This window comes from Tympanuchus pallidicinctus, unplaced genomic scaffold, assembly GCF_026119805.1.
Source record: "Tympanuchus pallidicinctus isolate F22 unplaced genomic scaffold, pur_lepc_1.0 scaffold7, whole genome shotgun sequence".
NCBI lineage: Eukaryota > Metazoa > Chordata > Aves > Galliformes > Phasianidae > Tympanuchus > Tympanuchus pallidicinctus.
The window spans coordinates 26,557,150-26,572,768 of NW_026294791.1; the positions used below are offsets into that span (position 1 = coordinate 26,557,150).

General features: G+C 48.9%; 1 protein-coding gene across 1 annotated transcript in view; it reads right to left on the bottom strand.

Annotated features, from left to right (window-relative positions):
- The window catches only part of COLGALT2 (collagen beta(1-O)galactosyltransferase 2), a 33,205-nt gene extending 17,960 nt beyond the window's left edge, over window positions 1-15,245 (bottom strand). The window contains exon 1 of the mRNA XM_052665693.1: window positions 14,902-15,245. Within this exon, the coding sequence (XP_052521653.1) occupies window positions 14,902-15,167 (266 nt within the window). The 5' untranslated portion in view covers window positions 15,168-15,245. The remainder of the gene's footprint in view (window positions 1-14,901) is intronic.
- Between the last annotated feature and the right edge of the window lie 374 nt (window positions 15,246-15,619).

The window sequence follows — 15,619 nt, forward strand, 5'->3', positions numbered from 1 at the left end:
AGTGTTCTCCAAGATGAAACTCAAATTTAAAATTTAGTTTGGTTAAGAGATCTGTACCAAAGACACAGAGGAACTGTGAGAGAAACTTAAGAAAAGGCTAACAGGAGCAGGGAGCAATCATCCCCATGTCTCAGCTCTGATGGGGCTTTACATCAGTGCTGTGCTCACTTCTGGGCCCCTCACTGCATGAAAGACTCTGATGCCCTGGATCATGTCCAGAGAAGGACATGGAGCTGTGTGAGGTCTGGAGCACAGCGTGATGGGGAGCAGCTGAGGGAATGTGATGGGGCAGTGTGGAGAAGAGGAGCTCAGGGGAGACCTCACTGCTCTCTGTAACTGCCTGAAAGGAGGCTGTGGTGAGGTGGGGTCAGCCTCTGCTCCCAGGTAACAGCGATAGGATGAGAGGTGGTGGCATCAAGCTGAGCTGGCAAAGGTTCAGGTTGGATATCAGGAAAAATTTATTTCCAGAAGGAGCAGTGAGGCATTGGAAGGAGCTACACAGGGGTCACTGTCCCTAGAGCTGCTCAAGAACCACAGAGATGTGGCACTGAGGGACACAGATTGTTGGCATGGTGGGGGTGGGCAGGGATTGGATTTGATCTGAGAGGTCTTCTCCAACCTTAATGATTCTACAGTTCTATAAATGGTTTTTCCAACAAGCAAAGCAGAAATGGAAACTTGACTATTCTGAAAGATTTTACCTCTAGAAAGAGGGAGAAAAATGTTTAGAAGGGTGAGAGATGCTCAGAGTTGAGCAGTCAATGGCATTTCATATTTTTGCATCAGTGGGAGACTCACTGGAACATCTAACCTCTATGTACATGTAATGCAAGCACTGCTGAAATGCACAGGAGATTTCTTTCACCTTCAGTGAGCTTCAGCTTACAGCTCACTGGCCTTCTGCCACCTCAAGGAAGTCATTCCATAGTTTACATTTCTCATTTATGTTTTCAAAGTTGTACAACTTTCCTCCCAGTGCGGAGCACAAGTAATGAAAGTAAGTCACTTCCACACATCAGAATGTCTTAAGCCTGCTTTCATTTTCAACTCAGACTTTCTCCTGTTGAAAGCACAGATATAAACACAATGCAACCCAGCTGCTGGAGGCACCCTTAGCACTCTCAGCACCCTGCAGGCTTCCCACCACACAGTCAGTTGGAGGGCAAGAAGCACATTACAGCAAGAATAAGGGGAAGAGCCATCAGGCAAATGTGATGATGAGAGTACCTGGTGCTCCCGGAGTGATGCACTGTTCCTTGCCATCCAGTCATCTTCTAGCCTGGTTTCGACAAACCAAGCCTGCTCTTCAGCTGAGCAGCTATTGGTCTTTCAACAAAATCCCTATGGAGATGAGGCAACACCAACTGCCTCCTCAACATGTGCAGCATGTGAAGCCAGCTCAGCAGCTGCAGCACCAGCCAGACCCTGCCTCTCTAGCGGACCCAGGAAATCCCTGGCTGTCGCTGCAGGCTGAGTAGCACTGTCAGTGGTAAAACTGCACAGAGTTCACCTCCAACAAGTTGTTGCCTGCCTACATACTCAGGTGCAGAGAGACATGACAAAGAAACCTCAACAGGAAAGCTTCTTTTTTGGGAAACATAGCACAAATGCTGAGACACTTTCCAGTTCAGCAAGTCTAGAGGACTTTAATAACTCATATACACACTTGCTGTGCAGCAGCCTGCAAAATACCACCTCTTTAGACTTTTGGATAGCAGTCGTGGCACTGTGTACTAAACCTGTGCAGCAGAATGGAAAAGCTGCCCTGCAACCTGTCTCATCTCCTGGGAGGGTTTCTGCAGGCAACAGCTGCGCAGAGCTGGATGAAGCCATGACACATGTGCCCCATGGGTGGCACAGCCTGCCCTGCAAGGTGAGAGCGGCCTTGCTCCCTTTCCCTCTGCCATATGGCTCACACCAACTGCCAAGTTTAAAGGTTTGGATCTCAACATAGAGCTTGCCTTGCACAAGCATTCCCAGCACTTACATTAAGATCAGTTTTCTCCCACTGCATATGCACATGGATTTCTTTCCACTCCAGCAATCTGCGATGATCCCACTATGAGTGGACAATACAAAATAAAAGGACAAACTTAAGCCCAGGCAAGGAAGGGAAAACTTCCCTGCTCAGAGCAGATCAGGCTGACATACATGAGTGCATTTTACCAGGTATTAGACTTAAAAAACAGGAACAGCCAAAGTCAGCAGGATGTTTTCAAAGGAACTCAACTTCAGAATGGCTGTAGAGCAGCAGTTTTCATACTGTGATCAGTAGACACCTGGAAAGTATTTCCTATGTGTTTGTGAAGGTAAGTCACAAGAAAAGCACATCTACTGTAAGTCCAGGTTGCTATGCAGAGCCCTGCGTTCTCACAGGAAAAGTGTGTTGGGTTTGCATTCAGCCCACAGAACACCATTTCCCTTTTGCTTGCCCTGGAAGTGCCAATATCAATACACCCATCAGACCCGCTGCTCACATCTGCATCTTTGTAATGCAATCCCTGGTACAACCTAAGCAGGCAGCAATAGCAATCTGTGCCTCTAGAAACTCCTAACTTCTGACAACACACCACCACAAGCCTATTCTTAGTGCCAGGCACCCAGATTAATGCTGGCATGGGCACACAGTAAACACTTTCCTGCTGGCTGCCTACAGACAAACAAGGCAAGTGCAGGGAATACAAAACCACAGATTCAGTGCAGAGAAATAAAGTCAGAAAACAGTTTCTCAGCTGCTTTTCCAAAGGTATCCAAGGTGCTTGCATCAGCTCTGCTGCTCTGCTGCTGGAGGAGGCTGAAAGCACAGCTTAGAGGATGGCCATGGAGCACACGCTGCTCCTGGGCAGCTGCCTGCCAGATGGGAAGGAAATGAGAGCAGCTGAGGGGTGCAGGTCAGGGCAATCTGCCTTCACAGTAAGGCACGTGTACTGCCTCTACAGTCTGTGGTACACTGCAAAGGAGCATACAGTAAAGGTACTGCAAGGAAAATAAAAATAAATCAAACATCCAACACAGCTCCAACTCACTGGTCTCCACATGGTAAGACAGAGAATGGCTGCACAGCTTTCCTCTCTGCTGCAGGGGTTTTATCCAGTCCCTGCTTCCAGGCACTCCGCTGACTCCAGAGGGCTCAGACCTCTGCCACGTCTTCACTGCCCTGTTGAGCTACGCCTGATGCTCAGGATCTGATTTTCCCTCTGTGCTCATCTCTTGTACGGAGAGCAGATGCTCCTGCTCACAACCTGGTCCCCACCACCACCCAGCCATGCAGAGCTCCTACGATCAGTCAGCCAGGGCTACAGCCAGGGCACTTTGTTCCTATAACACCGCAGACGGGCAGAGCCAAAGCACCATCTCTCCGTGTGAACATACAAGATAATATTGACCATACACAGCACTTGGATGACATGCAGACGGCAGACTCCGAGCAAACAAAAGCACAGTGGGTTTTATTATCTTCTCACTTAGCACAGGCTTTGCCAACTTTTGGTCTCATCAACATTAAGCTTGCAGTCATGACTAAGTTATTTGGGGCTGACAGTTTACTGAAGCCAGCATGGAACCTGAAACTTGGTAATTTTGGCCTAACTTACTTTCTTAAGTAGCCAGTTACACTGGGAAACTGAGGTGCTCTGAACTGCATGGAACAGAGCAGGGCTTCAAAATAAATGGATTATGTCATATTTGCTGGCAAATGGCTAACAACCTTGTATATGCAATTAAGGAAGAGATTCAAAAAACAACCACTATAGCCAAGCTGGAAAAAAAAATACTCAGCCTTGGCATGTTTTGCTGGATGCCACCTGTGACTTCATCTGCCACATTTCAGATGAAGAAACAGCTGGGAAGGTGACACCTCCTATACTGAGAGGCTTTGAATATGGAAACAAGCCAACCTGCCTACCTGTTGTAAACATGAAGTAGTCAATCTATCAGTTCAAATTTCTCTGGGGGACAGATTTTAGAGTTTCCCACTGAGATGGTTGGGTGTTCCCATCCCGGAGGTGCACCAGGAAACCCAGCATCACAGAGGCCCCAAAAACCACAGCAAAGGCCTCTGTGCACTGAATTCAGCAGCTCTATCACTCTGTTTTGCAGAGAGGGAAACAAAAGCAGAGATTAATGGATTTTCACAGGTCACAGAAGAGGAGTGGGTGTCAGGCTGGGAACGATAAACCGTGCCTGCCCTCCCTTCCGGGATATGCGCTGAAATAAACTACAAACGTTCTGCTGCTGCAGGGCTGTTTACTTAACACGTTCACAGAGTATTTGTCACACTTTGGTAGATCTGCAGCCATGGCAATCTCTAGAGCAACTTTTCTTCCATGTAGCTTTCAGGAAGCTCTCAGAGGCTCAAAAGCAAAGCCTCCCTTTCTGCTCGGGTACCTTCATTACAGAGAAGAGCTGCAGTTCAGGGTTTACTTTTCAAAGCTGTGAAGCACTTGTACTTCAGGAAAAAAACACATCTCCAGGATCAGACATACCTGCACACACTTAGGAAACAAGTGGATGAAGTCTAAGAGCTCTGAATTAAGGCAATATAACCAACAACTTCATCACATAATAGCTATGTGTAAGCAGAGCACTTTAAAATTCCAAGTACTCTGGGGCAGCTAAAACTTCCGAGCCCAAATCTCTTTCATTTGTCAGCTCTTATTTTGCTCACACATGCAGGAATCCACTGGGCCTCCCCTATGAAGGAGGCCCAGGCACACATGCATGACACGTGGCTACTGCTTTGCAAATGCAAATACCATGCTATGGGTTTCTGAGACAGAACATATTTTATCTGGGGAAAGAATGACTGCTCTTAAACTGACAGAAAAGCAGTGGTCCGCTGATGGCTGGCTTAATAAAGAACGGAGAAAGATGCAAACCAAGTTCTCAGCATTTCCCTAATCTTGCACTTTAAAAGGGATGCAGAGTAATGCCAAAAAAGCTGTGCCTTTCTCATTGCCAGCTAAGGAAATGGGATTGTTAAGTGGCATTAAAAGAAACCGTGGGATCAATACCACAGAAACATTAAGGCTGGAAAAGACCACGAAGGTCACCTAGTTCAACCATCAACCCATCACCACCATGCCCCTCAGTGCCACGACACTACATGGGGCTCCACCACTCTCACTGTGGGTCTGACCCCTAAATGCTTCCAGGGAACTTTATGGAGAGCCAAACAAACATGGTAGGTGCACACAAAGCCACCCCCAAGGGGACAGACTCACTATCACACAGCACTACCACAGTTGCTGCCAGTGGACTGCAAGTGAAACTGCAAAGGCTGAGCCAAAATGTCATGCTGTCAGCGTGAGACTCCCCCAGGCATCAGACCCAGATGTTCTAACAGGGACACGTGCTGACCCAAAAGTCCTTGCTCATGGCACGATCCTCGTCCAGCAACATCCTTCCACCTGGGTGGGAGGATGGCTCCAGGGTATCCAGTAGGTATTTAACCTACTATATGCCATGGGCAAAAAATCATTTACTGTCACTATTTCAGCATTGCCATTCAAGATACTTTTATGTTTGGTTGTTTTTCTTTTTTCCCCTCCTGACTTTCATCTGAAACTGGCTTAGGATCTTTAGCTGAAGCCTTTCAAGTAAGCCACCAAAAGCTGCATTTGAAATCCATATGATGTGACGTGCCATATCCTCTGCACATCACTCAGTGATGCGTCGTACAAGCAAGTGGCCACCAGGGGGATTCCTGAAATCGGTGATACAGAACCAATTGCTGATTTTCTTCATGGAAAAACTGAGCAACAAAGTCTGTCTCAGAGGAAACATCATTCTGGTCTCTCCTAAATATCTGCCAGCTCCTCACTCAGCCGCTGCCTGGCAGGACCAAAGAGCAGATAACGGGTGAGCTCTCACGCTTGTTGAGGATGCTCTCAGTTGCAGCCCTCGTTTCTCAGGCTCCAGTTGTTACCCAAGGCAGAGAGCAGAGACCTCGCAGACCGTTGCACCAGGAACATTTGTGCTAAAGCATTCCACTGACTAATTCAGACCATGTAACCTGATATAAGATCTAACAAGCTGAAATCTCAGTGTTTTGGCTCCTTATTCGGTTTCTCCCAAATACGTTCCTAACTTCCATACCAGAGCTCGTAGTGCTCTTTAGCTCCATCTGTGCTGTCAGTTCAGGAGACCTAGAGGAAATAAATCTTTCTTGGTTCAGTAGATCTGGAAGAAATACGTCTCCCAGAACAGAAAAAGCTGCAGTTTGGGTCTACACACTGTGGTCTCACAGCTACGTGCCCAAAAGCTGTCATGAGCAGATGTTTTTCTTTATCAGCAGGCTGCCCCATAAGCACATTAAGCAGCTTGGCCACGCACCCTGCAGCAGCACCAGGAGCTGGGCAGTCAGGCAGGAGTTCAACTGCAGCAATGAACTCCCTTTTCCCTTTGAGTTCCCACTCTGCTGGAGAAGGAAAAAGTAATTGAAAGGGACTCGAACCACATTTTCCTCCAGCAAGCCTCCTCTGTGGTACACCTGTATCCACGTACACAGGATATTGGGAAAATTTCTTCTCTGAACAAGTGGCAATATATTGGAACGGGCTGCCCAGGAGGTGGTAGGGTCACCATCCCTGGAGGTGCTCCTGAACCATGGACATGGAGCACTGAAGGCCAGTGGGCTTGGTGAGGTGGGCTTGGGGATCTAAAGATCTTTTCCAACTTTACCAACTTTATGATTGTATATGAAGATAGGCTGGTCCAAAAAGACAGGTTGTGATGCTCGTACTAGAACCCCTCTGATAGCAGTCTGATTCTCACTCTGTGAGAGCTTCCTTCAAGGCTCAGGTATGAGGCAAAAAATCCTGGCAGCAGCCTTAGTTTGTGGGAAGAAGTCAGAGCAGAGTTCTGCCAGCAGACAGCTATGAGCTCACCAGTCTGAAATAACAACTCATTGACAAGACTTTGTGGAAGCAACAACTGACTTGTTTGTGTGAGAAATAAGGATGGGGGGAGGGAAAGAAGAGAGCGCGTATGCTAAGAGTCATTAAAAGTGTAACATGAGCCCACTCTGTGGCTTAAACTGGTAATTTATACTTAAATCCTGATTTGCACTCATAATAAATTAAGAGAAAATATTTGAAAGCAGTGACATTTTCATATTCCAGTCACATACACAGTACTCATTTCAGATTGTTTTGAAAAATAAGCATAACCAAAGGCTCCATCAGCAAGCGCTGGAGGAAAAAAATATTTGAAGAAGCAGAAGACCCAAAAGCAGTTATTACTCTCCACTAAGCTATTTAGAAGAATCTGAGGAGGGTCCTCCAGAATCCTGAAGCCAGTCATCTATACAACTAAACAGCAGCCTCCTACTGAAGAAGCCATGTATCACCTGGAACACACTGCATCCAGAAACTGCTTTGGGCCATGAGGTTTACTTGACAGTCACTAAGACTGATTTCAAAACCTGAAGGCTAACCTCCAAGCCAATCCAGCCACGGTAAAGAGGTCCCTCGTCTATGCCCAAACAGAATGCACCTCCACCCACCCACGCAAGAAACCTCTTAACTCTACAAAAGCAGCAGAATCCAGCAGAGACCTGAGTGCCAGAACTTTCACATCCCCTAGCCATTACTAGAAGTAATGGATAAACTGTACCATAACAGAGAATACAAGGACTGTGCTGCTGCTGACCACACACTCCTTTCCAAACCCAAATTCAATAAGGCTTGCTACAACCTTAAAACTCTCCATTCTTCCATCATAAACCTAATCCCCAGAGCTACTCACAATCCTACTTGTTACAAGAGACCAAACTCTAACATGAGACAGAACAAAAGGCATCAATCCCAAATGGCATCTGCCTCCTCCCCAGCGATACCCAGCGAGCCAATACCACTTTAACACCAAACACACTGCTGCTATCAGCAAGGGCCTCTCATCACCTACAGCTGTGACTTCTTGGGCCCTTCCCTCCCAAGTGCTAATTGGGGTCTCAACTCCAACCCCTTCTGATCGCTGCAGTTGAACAGCAGATGGAACCACCACAGTCTTTCAGGCCACCTTTCTAGCCAATTCTAGACAAGAATTAGGAACAGAATATTTCATTCTTCCTTATAGACGCCAGAACTCTTTCTAACCTCCCAGTGTGTAGAAATGAGACCCAGCAAGGCTTCTGTTTGTGTCTAGGAAGACAACACAAGCCTTGGCCCCAGCAGTGCCATTTCTACCCTCGCCCTCCATCCCCCAGCACAGAGGGGCTCTGGGGCACCAGCTATTTGAGTGCACTGACCTGTGCACATAACTGCTGTGCCTTTCGCTTCCCTTCACAGCATTTTTGTCATTGTCTTTGCACATTACAGTGTCAGGCTACAGGAACAGAACCAATCATTTAAGAAGCATTTTTGAAAGCAAACGCACATTCTGCACTAATCCTCGAGGGAGTTCATAGCTTTAATACACATCTCAGTGCTGAATCTCCCACGTAGGGTACATGCAGCAAAACCCTGGGGCCTTGCAATCTCGCATCAGGCTCCTGGGACACTGCTAGCTCACCATGCCAGCCCAAGCCCTTGAGCGTGCCCCTCCAGGGCTGTTTCTGCTGCAGCATTTATTTATCTTCCTGCACAGCACTGCAGGTGGGAGACAGATCTCCCCCTAAAAGTCACTTCCCCGCTGGCAGGCAGCAAGAGGAGGCAGCCAAGGACCACACTCCAGCGCTCATCAGGGAAACAGCTCACAGCTACAGCCAGAGTCAGTGCAGCTGAGGTCAGCGCCCCACACCTGTGCTCCTCAGCTCTGCATCAAACAGATAAAAAATAAAATAATACAGTGGCTCCTCTCCAAAGAGTTTTCAATCTCAACTGGATGCATTTGTTTATTTTTGATGCAGAAGTGGCGTAACATCCCAGCATCCCTCCATAAACTAAGTGCTGATAATTAAGGGAGGGAGAAGAGCTCTGCTGCTGCATCAGTAACATCAGCAGAACTTTGCATTTCACGTTCCTCTTTGACTCTCAATGCAACGAGAGGAACACAGGACTTCTCACTGCTCCTTCTGGTTCTCTAAAACCCAAGCTCCCAAGCTGTTGTTGTCCCAGGGCCCTGCTATGAGGCTCCTTCTGGCCATCAGTCTGATTATGGGAGCTCTGATTTGTTTGGTTGAAGTCTCCTGGGGTATAATACATGCCTCTGAACCAACAAACAAGCAAAAAAAATAAAAATAAAAATAAAAAAAATCAGCGTTTGCATTTGGCAGAGTTACACATTCACCTTCCATGTCATAATTAGCAGATCATAATTCATAATTAGCAGATCAAAGCACGAGCGCAGGAAAACAGCCTTTTCCTCCAGTTTTCCTAGGTACCTTCTAAGGACACAAATGCCTGAAAACACTGAGGAAATAACACAAGCTGCAGCTTTAAATTCCTGGGCTGCTCCCAGAGGCACAGTGCTGTTATCTCATTTGGGAACAGCTGCTGAGCAAGCAGCCACACTGAGCTTCTGCTGTGCCACCAGCAGACAGCCACCTGCTGTCAGCTCCCACGCAGCCCACAGCTCACACCACCTCAGCTGCTAGTGGGCAAAATTCAGAGCAGAGCAGAGCCACGCATTGCCTTGCCCTGCGGTGGGATCAAAGAGGAAAAACAAGTAAGCAGCCCTTTCCAAACGAAGGGGGAAGCCTGCAGCCTGGCTGAAAATATGCATAAATGAAAATCTTATTTTTCCGCCTCAGAGAAAAACCAATCCCTGCTGGAGCCGAAGCCTTTCAACACTGATGTGAAAGAGCTTATGTGAACCCAGCTGCAGCATTTGGGCTCCCCTACCTAAGCCCTAGGGAGCAGGTGGGACGGTTTCGAGTTTAATGCATTTTTTGGCCCAGATCAGGATCTGCTTTTGCTTAGGAAGAGATGTGCTATTCCTACCAGCACATACAGGCAACAAGAGTTCACAGTGAGCAACCGGTTTATTTCCACGTGTCACAACACAGGGACAAGAGGGGTAACACCAAAGCTGACACCTTCAGCAGTGCCAGCATTTGAAGAGACCCTGGAAAAGAACATGGCTTTGGCAAAACATGCTACAATCCCCCAAATAACATTCTCATTTTTCGTCCTGTTTCCCCCGTTACACATTAATGAGTGGGGAAGATACATTAACCACGTAAAAATCAGAATGTCACTCCTGAACAAGGTGTTATTTCCCAGCTTTTTGTTTGTCCCAAATAAATGATCACCCCTCTCAAAGGAACTGCACCAGCACAGCTCAAGCCCTCCTTACTCAGTCTCCAATACAATGTTAAGCCATTTGTTTATGTCTGTTATTATTTCTTCCTTTAGCCTGAGATCTTGATGCATGTGGGCCCCATTAGCTCTAATCCACCTTTGAAGATGAAGCTAAAAACGTCATCAGCCTAAGCAATGCTTCATTAAAATAAAGGAAATGAAATGCACTCCAATAGGTTGGAATAACACAAAGCCTGAGCTGTCACCCCAAGGAAGGACATTCCAGGTGCCAACACAAGCAGCCCCCTGTGCTCATCACAGCCCTGTCCCTACCCCACGGCTCACACATCCCTCTTGGGATGCCCCACAGCACTGCCAGCGATGGGCAGCTCCCCATGTTCTGCACACCATGTGTACCTCTGCTCTATTTTTACAGCATCCTGACCCCAAACATGAAGACTTTCAGTCTCAGAGGACTCAGATAAACAGCTGCAGGTGTTGCAGTGCTTTATGTAAAAGATGAGGAATGCCCTTCAACCCACAGCTCAGTGTGCACAATGCAGCCAGCCAGGCAGGATACTGTGCCCCATAATTTGTTCCCTCTGTCCCCTGGGATCCTGGGCAGAAACAGACTAGAGGATTCTTTGAGGTCTTCTCACCCCTTCTTTATACTTAATAAATATCAAATCAATCCTGAAAATTAGTTCTCCTTGACATCTGAAAGCATCCAAAAGCTTTTAGTAAGATATAACATTTTACAACACCCTCTCTCCCATGCTGTTTCTTTGTAACAGCACAGTATCATACTGTTATCTCCCCTCTACATAAAAAAGCAGCATCACAAGGCACCTAGCAAACCATTCCCTAAGGAGATAAATGGACAATAAGGTACAGCCATCTCAGATGGCAGCAGTCCAAATAAATGGTTGCATTTTGAAAGATACGAAACATACAGAATTACACAAAGCAATTTTAAACACGCCCCACAACATATAACATTAAGTAGTTCCAGAGAGTGCTTACATGTTCTCATGGTATGATCACTCCCCAAGCACTCGTTATGAAAGACCCCAACATTCACACTCTTGTCTTGTGAACCCTAGTACAAGACATGAGGCATGGTGCTCTCCGACACAACAAAAGCGGCATCAGATCTGGCAATTTAAGAGCACAGATGGCAAAGAGAAAAAGAGAAATTGCTGCTAACCAGCAAATGTTTGCCATCTCACAGCTCTGTGAAGAGTTCAGCTGCAGCAGAGCAGTTTAAGCCTTGCTGTGCAGACCTCAGTTAGGCACAGCCGTAATTTCGGCTTCCCATCAAATGCTTCTGCTGGAGGATTTCATGATGTCATTCCGTTAAGTTTGCCAAGGCCTGGATAAGCAAGACAGACCCAAAGGACAAAGTTACTGTGGATATTGGGATGGGATCATCGTTCAGCCTTCCACAATTTTCCATTTCTTACACATATTTACAGCACTGAAGTGTAAAAATGGCCTCAGTAAGATGGAAGAATCAAGAAATGTCAATTAGGAATACTCTCTCTGGTCCTAACCAAGTCAAAACTCTGATGTAGGTTACCCAGCCTTTCTTCCCAGTTTTCCCAGCTAGGAAGTAAAGTATTTTACTCCTAGACTTTCTCTTGATGTTGTTACTTCAGTGCAAGGCCTGTGGAGGAGAGATTAGCACAGGATGTTGCACAACATGTTAGTCACTGGACTCACAGCTCCAAGGCTGTGCAGGTCCCATCCCACTCCACGTTAGTCTGTGATGAGAGCCAGCAAGACGGAGCCTCAGCACTCCCAACCAAGTGATGCTGGCTGTGAAGGTAGATGTGACCAACAGAAGCAAACCTGAAAGCCAGTGCCTCCCAGGGAGGCCTAACACCCACCAAGGTTTTCAATGGTCTCTGCATCTTACCAGCAAGTATCTTCATGTGGAATTCCTCACATTTAAAAGTAAACTGTTGCAGAATAAGAAGACACTTAGATATGGTATCATGAGCTAGCTGTAGACTAATGATGTGTAATTATGACAGTTACCATTATTACACTGATCTCATCAGCTTCTAATTTTGGCTACCACTCACTCTTCGGAGTGCAAGCCACACTCTCCCTGGAGCAGCGTTACAGCATCCCCAGTGACCCAACACCCCACCTTCCACCCCCACCTCCTAGCTCACATTACCATTTCTGAAGCACAAGGACACTCCATTCTGCAGGACAGGCTCAGGCTTTCAACAGTAACCCAATTCCTGCTTCTCAGGGCCAACTCATTTACACAGGTACTTAATCCCCAGGGTGCTAAAAGATGAGACAGCAAACAGCCCCTCGCTAACAGGCATTTAAAGGTGAAATTACAGACAGCTTTCCCTGCTGCACCAACACCTCATCTGAGCATAAGGGAAGTGTAAGCCAGAGCAGTAACTGCTGAATACATGAACTTTTACTCTGCTCACTCCAGCCAAGATGGTCCTTATCTATCATAGAATGGCTTGGGCTGGAAAGGACCCCAAGGATCATCAAGTTCCAACCCCCAGTCACAGGCAGGACCACCAACCTCTAGATCTGATACTAGCCCAGGTTGTCCAGAGCCCTATCCAACCTGGCCTCGTACACCTCCAGGGACGGAGCATCCACAGCCTATAATTGAGTGGGTTTATTTCTTTGAAAGAAATCCATCTGTACACTTGTTTAGAACAAGAAAAACAACCCCCAAAGTAGCCAGGGTTATTGCAAGCAAGGGTCCATTCCCAACAGGCCTCCCAATTCCTGGAGGGGGAAGGAAGGAAGCGTTTAACTGCAAGGACCCAGGTCACAGCGTGCCAGCTGGCCTCCAACCAAGCAGCCTGCTCAATTCATTAGGGCGTATGCAGCCAGCAAGTCTTTCCCAGGCTGCTCACCACCACCACAAATCAGCATTAGGACCAAGGGGAAGAATGGAGTACAAGGCTGCCTGAGGTACAGCTTGTTAGGGACCAGGCTAATGAGGACTGGCACGTACTGACACACAAATTCCATGTCTGCTTCAAACTCATTCCTCATCTTCTGACCCATCTTCGCTGTCACTCAAAACTTCCACCTCAGAAATCTGAGGAATCCACTGCTGAATTTAAGCCCTCAAGCAATACAGAGCCCATATGGAAGTTAAAGAGATGATACATGTTTCTAATTTGCATTCTGAAGATCCACATTTGGGTACTTCCGAATGCTGATTTCAGAAGCTTTTAAGTATAAGACGAGTGGCAGCAAAGGAATGCAATAGCCACCACTCACTGCCACTCAGCCCAAAGGCACAGCACAGGGACATGGGACATCTTGGAATCCATCCACGGAAAGCACTCACTCAGCTATGGAGGCCGGTGATCACAGAGGTCTTTTCCAACCTATGTTACATTTTATTTATAATTTCTTCTCAGTGGGCCTCCTCTCAAGGGGCCCTTCATGTCCCAGCGTCCCCACACCTACTGAGGAACTGCCACCTCTGCAGGTGCTGCTTCTCTCGTGCAGCTCCCCAGGGCTGCAGTGCCTTTTCAACTGCCGTGACATTTAGGCATTCTTGTTTTGAAAAGCTTGCCATTTTCAGCACAAGTTTTTCCAGGCTATCCATGCCTTGTGTCTGCACACAGTCCTCTTAAGAGTACCACCCCACTTGTTATGGAAACTGGCACATTTTTAAGTTATCTTGGGTCATAATCTCATAAACAATCCTCACAAACACTTTTACACTGCAGAGACAGTAAGCCAATTAAGCATAATGCAAGAAATACATTTTAAAAAAAGGGTTGTAGAGGCAATCAGTGCTCCGCAGGACTTTGAATAAACCAAAAACAAACCTTTATTCTGCACTTTTACAGCAAGAAGCATGCCAAGCTCCACTCTGACCAACAGGTCCACACCTACAGCTCCTGCTGCATCCCACAAACACTGAGAGAGCACACCTTGCTCCAACACAGGTGTGCAGAGACCTGATGGCATGTACTCACATAGAATCATTATGGTTGGAGAAGACCTCTAAGACCCCCAACGCCAACCCCAGCCCATCCCACCATGCCCACTGACCACGTCCCTCAGTGCCATGTCTCCACGGTTTTTGAACAGGCACAGTGACTCCACCAGCACCTTGGGCAGCCTGGGCCAGCGCCTCTTCGCTCTTTCTGAGGGCCTATGTGATGGGATGAGATCCAGAACAGCAGAACTCCTACGAGCCTGCACACTGGTAGGCACGGCACACACCCACTGCACCCACATCCGTGGCTGGGGGCAGTGGGGAGGGCGCACAGCCCCAGATACCCCGCGCACTGGGATACTTTCAGCAAACAGGAGCGGGAGCTCATCAAGCTGCGGGTCAGGCCTTACATCCCCTTTTCCACGTGTATCAAGGTACCTATTTAAGGCAGGTCCCGTCGCTCTCACCATTAACATCTAGATAAGAGATTTTTTTCCCCCTCCGCAGATGGACTGCGCAGTCCCCATCGGCTCCAATCCTCCGCTCGCCGCACACCGCGCTCCCAGATCCACTCGGGCAGGCACCCCCAGCAGACAGCCCATGTCAGCGCCCCTTCTCGACGCCCACCCGCAGCGATCAGCGGGAGGCACAGCGCCCGATCTGCCCCTCCTCACTGCGTTTCGCGGCATCGGAGCGGCGCTCAGCCAGCGCGTGTTGCCCGGCTTCGCTCCATCTCCACCGCAGCAGCAGCACCGCGCGGCCCCGGCTCCTTACCAGAGCGCGATCCTGCTCTTGGGGTAGCGCAGCCTCTCCACGCAGCCGAGGAAGTGCGGCAGCGCGCTGGCCGCGTTGCGGGCGATGATGGCCAGCAGCACGGTGGGCTTGCGCAGAGCCGACTCCGGCAGGGGCTGCGGCTGCAGCTCGGGACTCGGCGGCGGCGGCGGCTCGGGGGGCAGGCTGGCCCCGCAGCCGCCCAGCAGGAGCAAGAGGAGGAGGAGGAGAACGGGACAGGGGGCGCGGGGCGCTGCGCACGCAGCCATGATGGGCGCGGGGCGGCGATGCGGGGCCGCGGGGAGGGGCGGCGGCGGCGGCCCGGAGCCCCGCAGCCGGCCCTGTGGGCAGCGCGGCTCCCCCGGCTCCGCTCGGCGCGGCTCGGCCCGCCCCCACGGGCTGCGAGGCGGGGCCGGCGGCGGGCGGGCAGGTAGGTGGAGGCGGGGAGGGGTCCGCGCTACGCCTCGCGTGGCTTCCGCGCACCTGCGGGGCTGCTGAGGAATAGCCCGGTAGCCAAGCTGAGCCTCCCCTCGCGCGGCTGGATGCCACCGCCTCTCACCCTACCGCTGTTAGCTGCGGGCAGAGGCCGGCCCCAGCGTCACCGCAGCCTCCATTCAGGCAGCGGGAGAGCGATGGGTTCTCCCCTGAGCTCCTATCACAACTCCTGTAAAAGGTCTCCAGAGACGATGCAATGTGAGAACCTTCTGCAGACTGTGAGCAT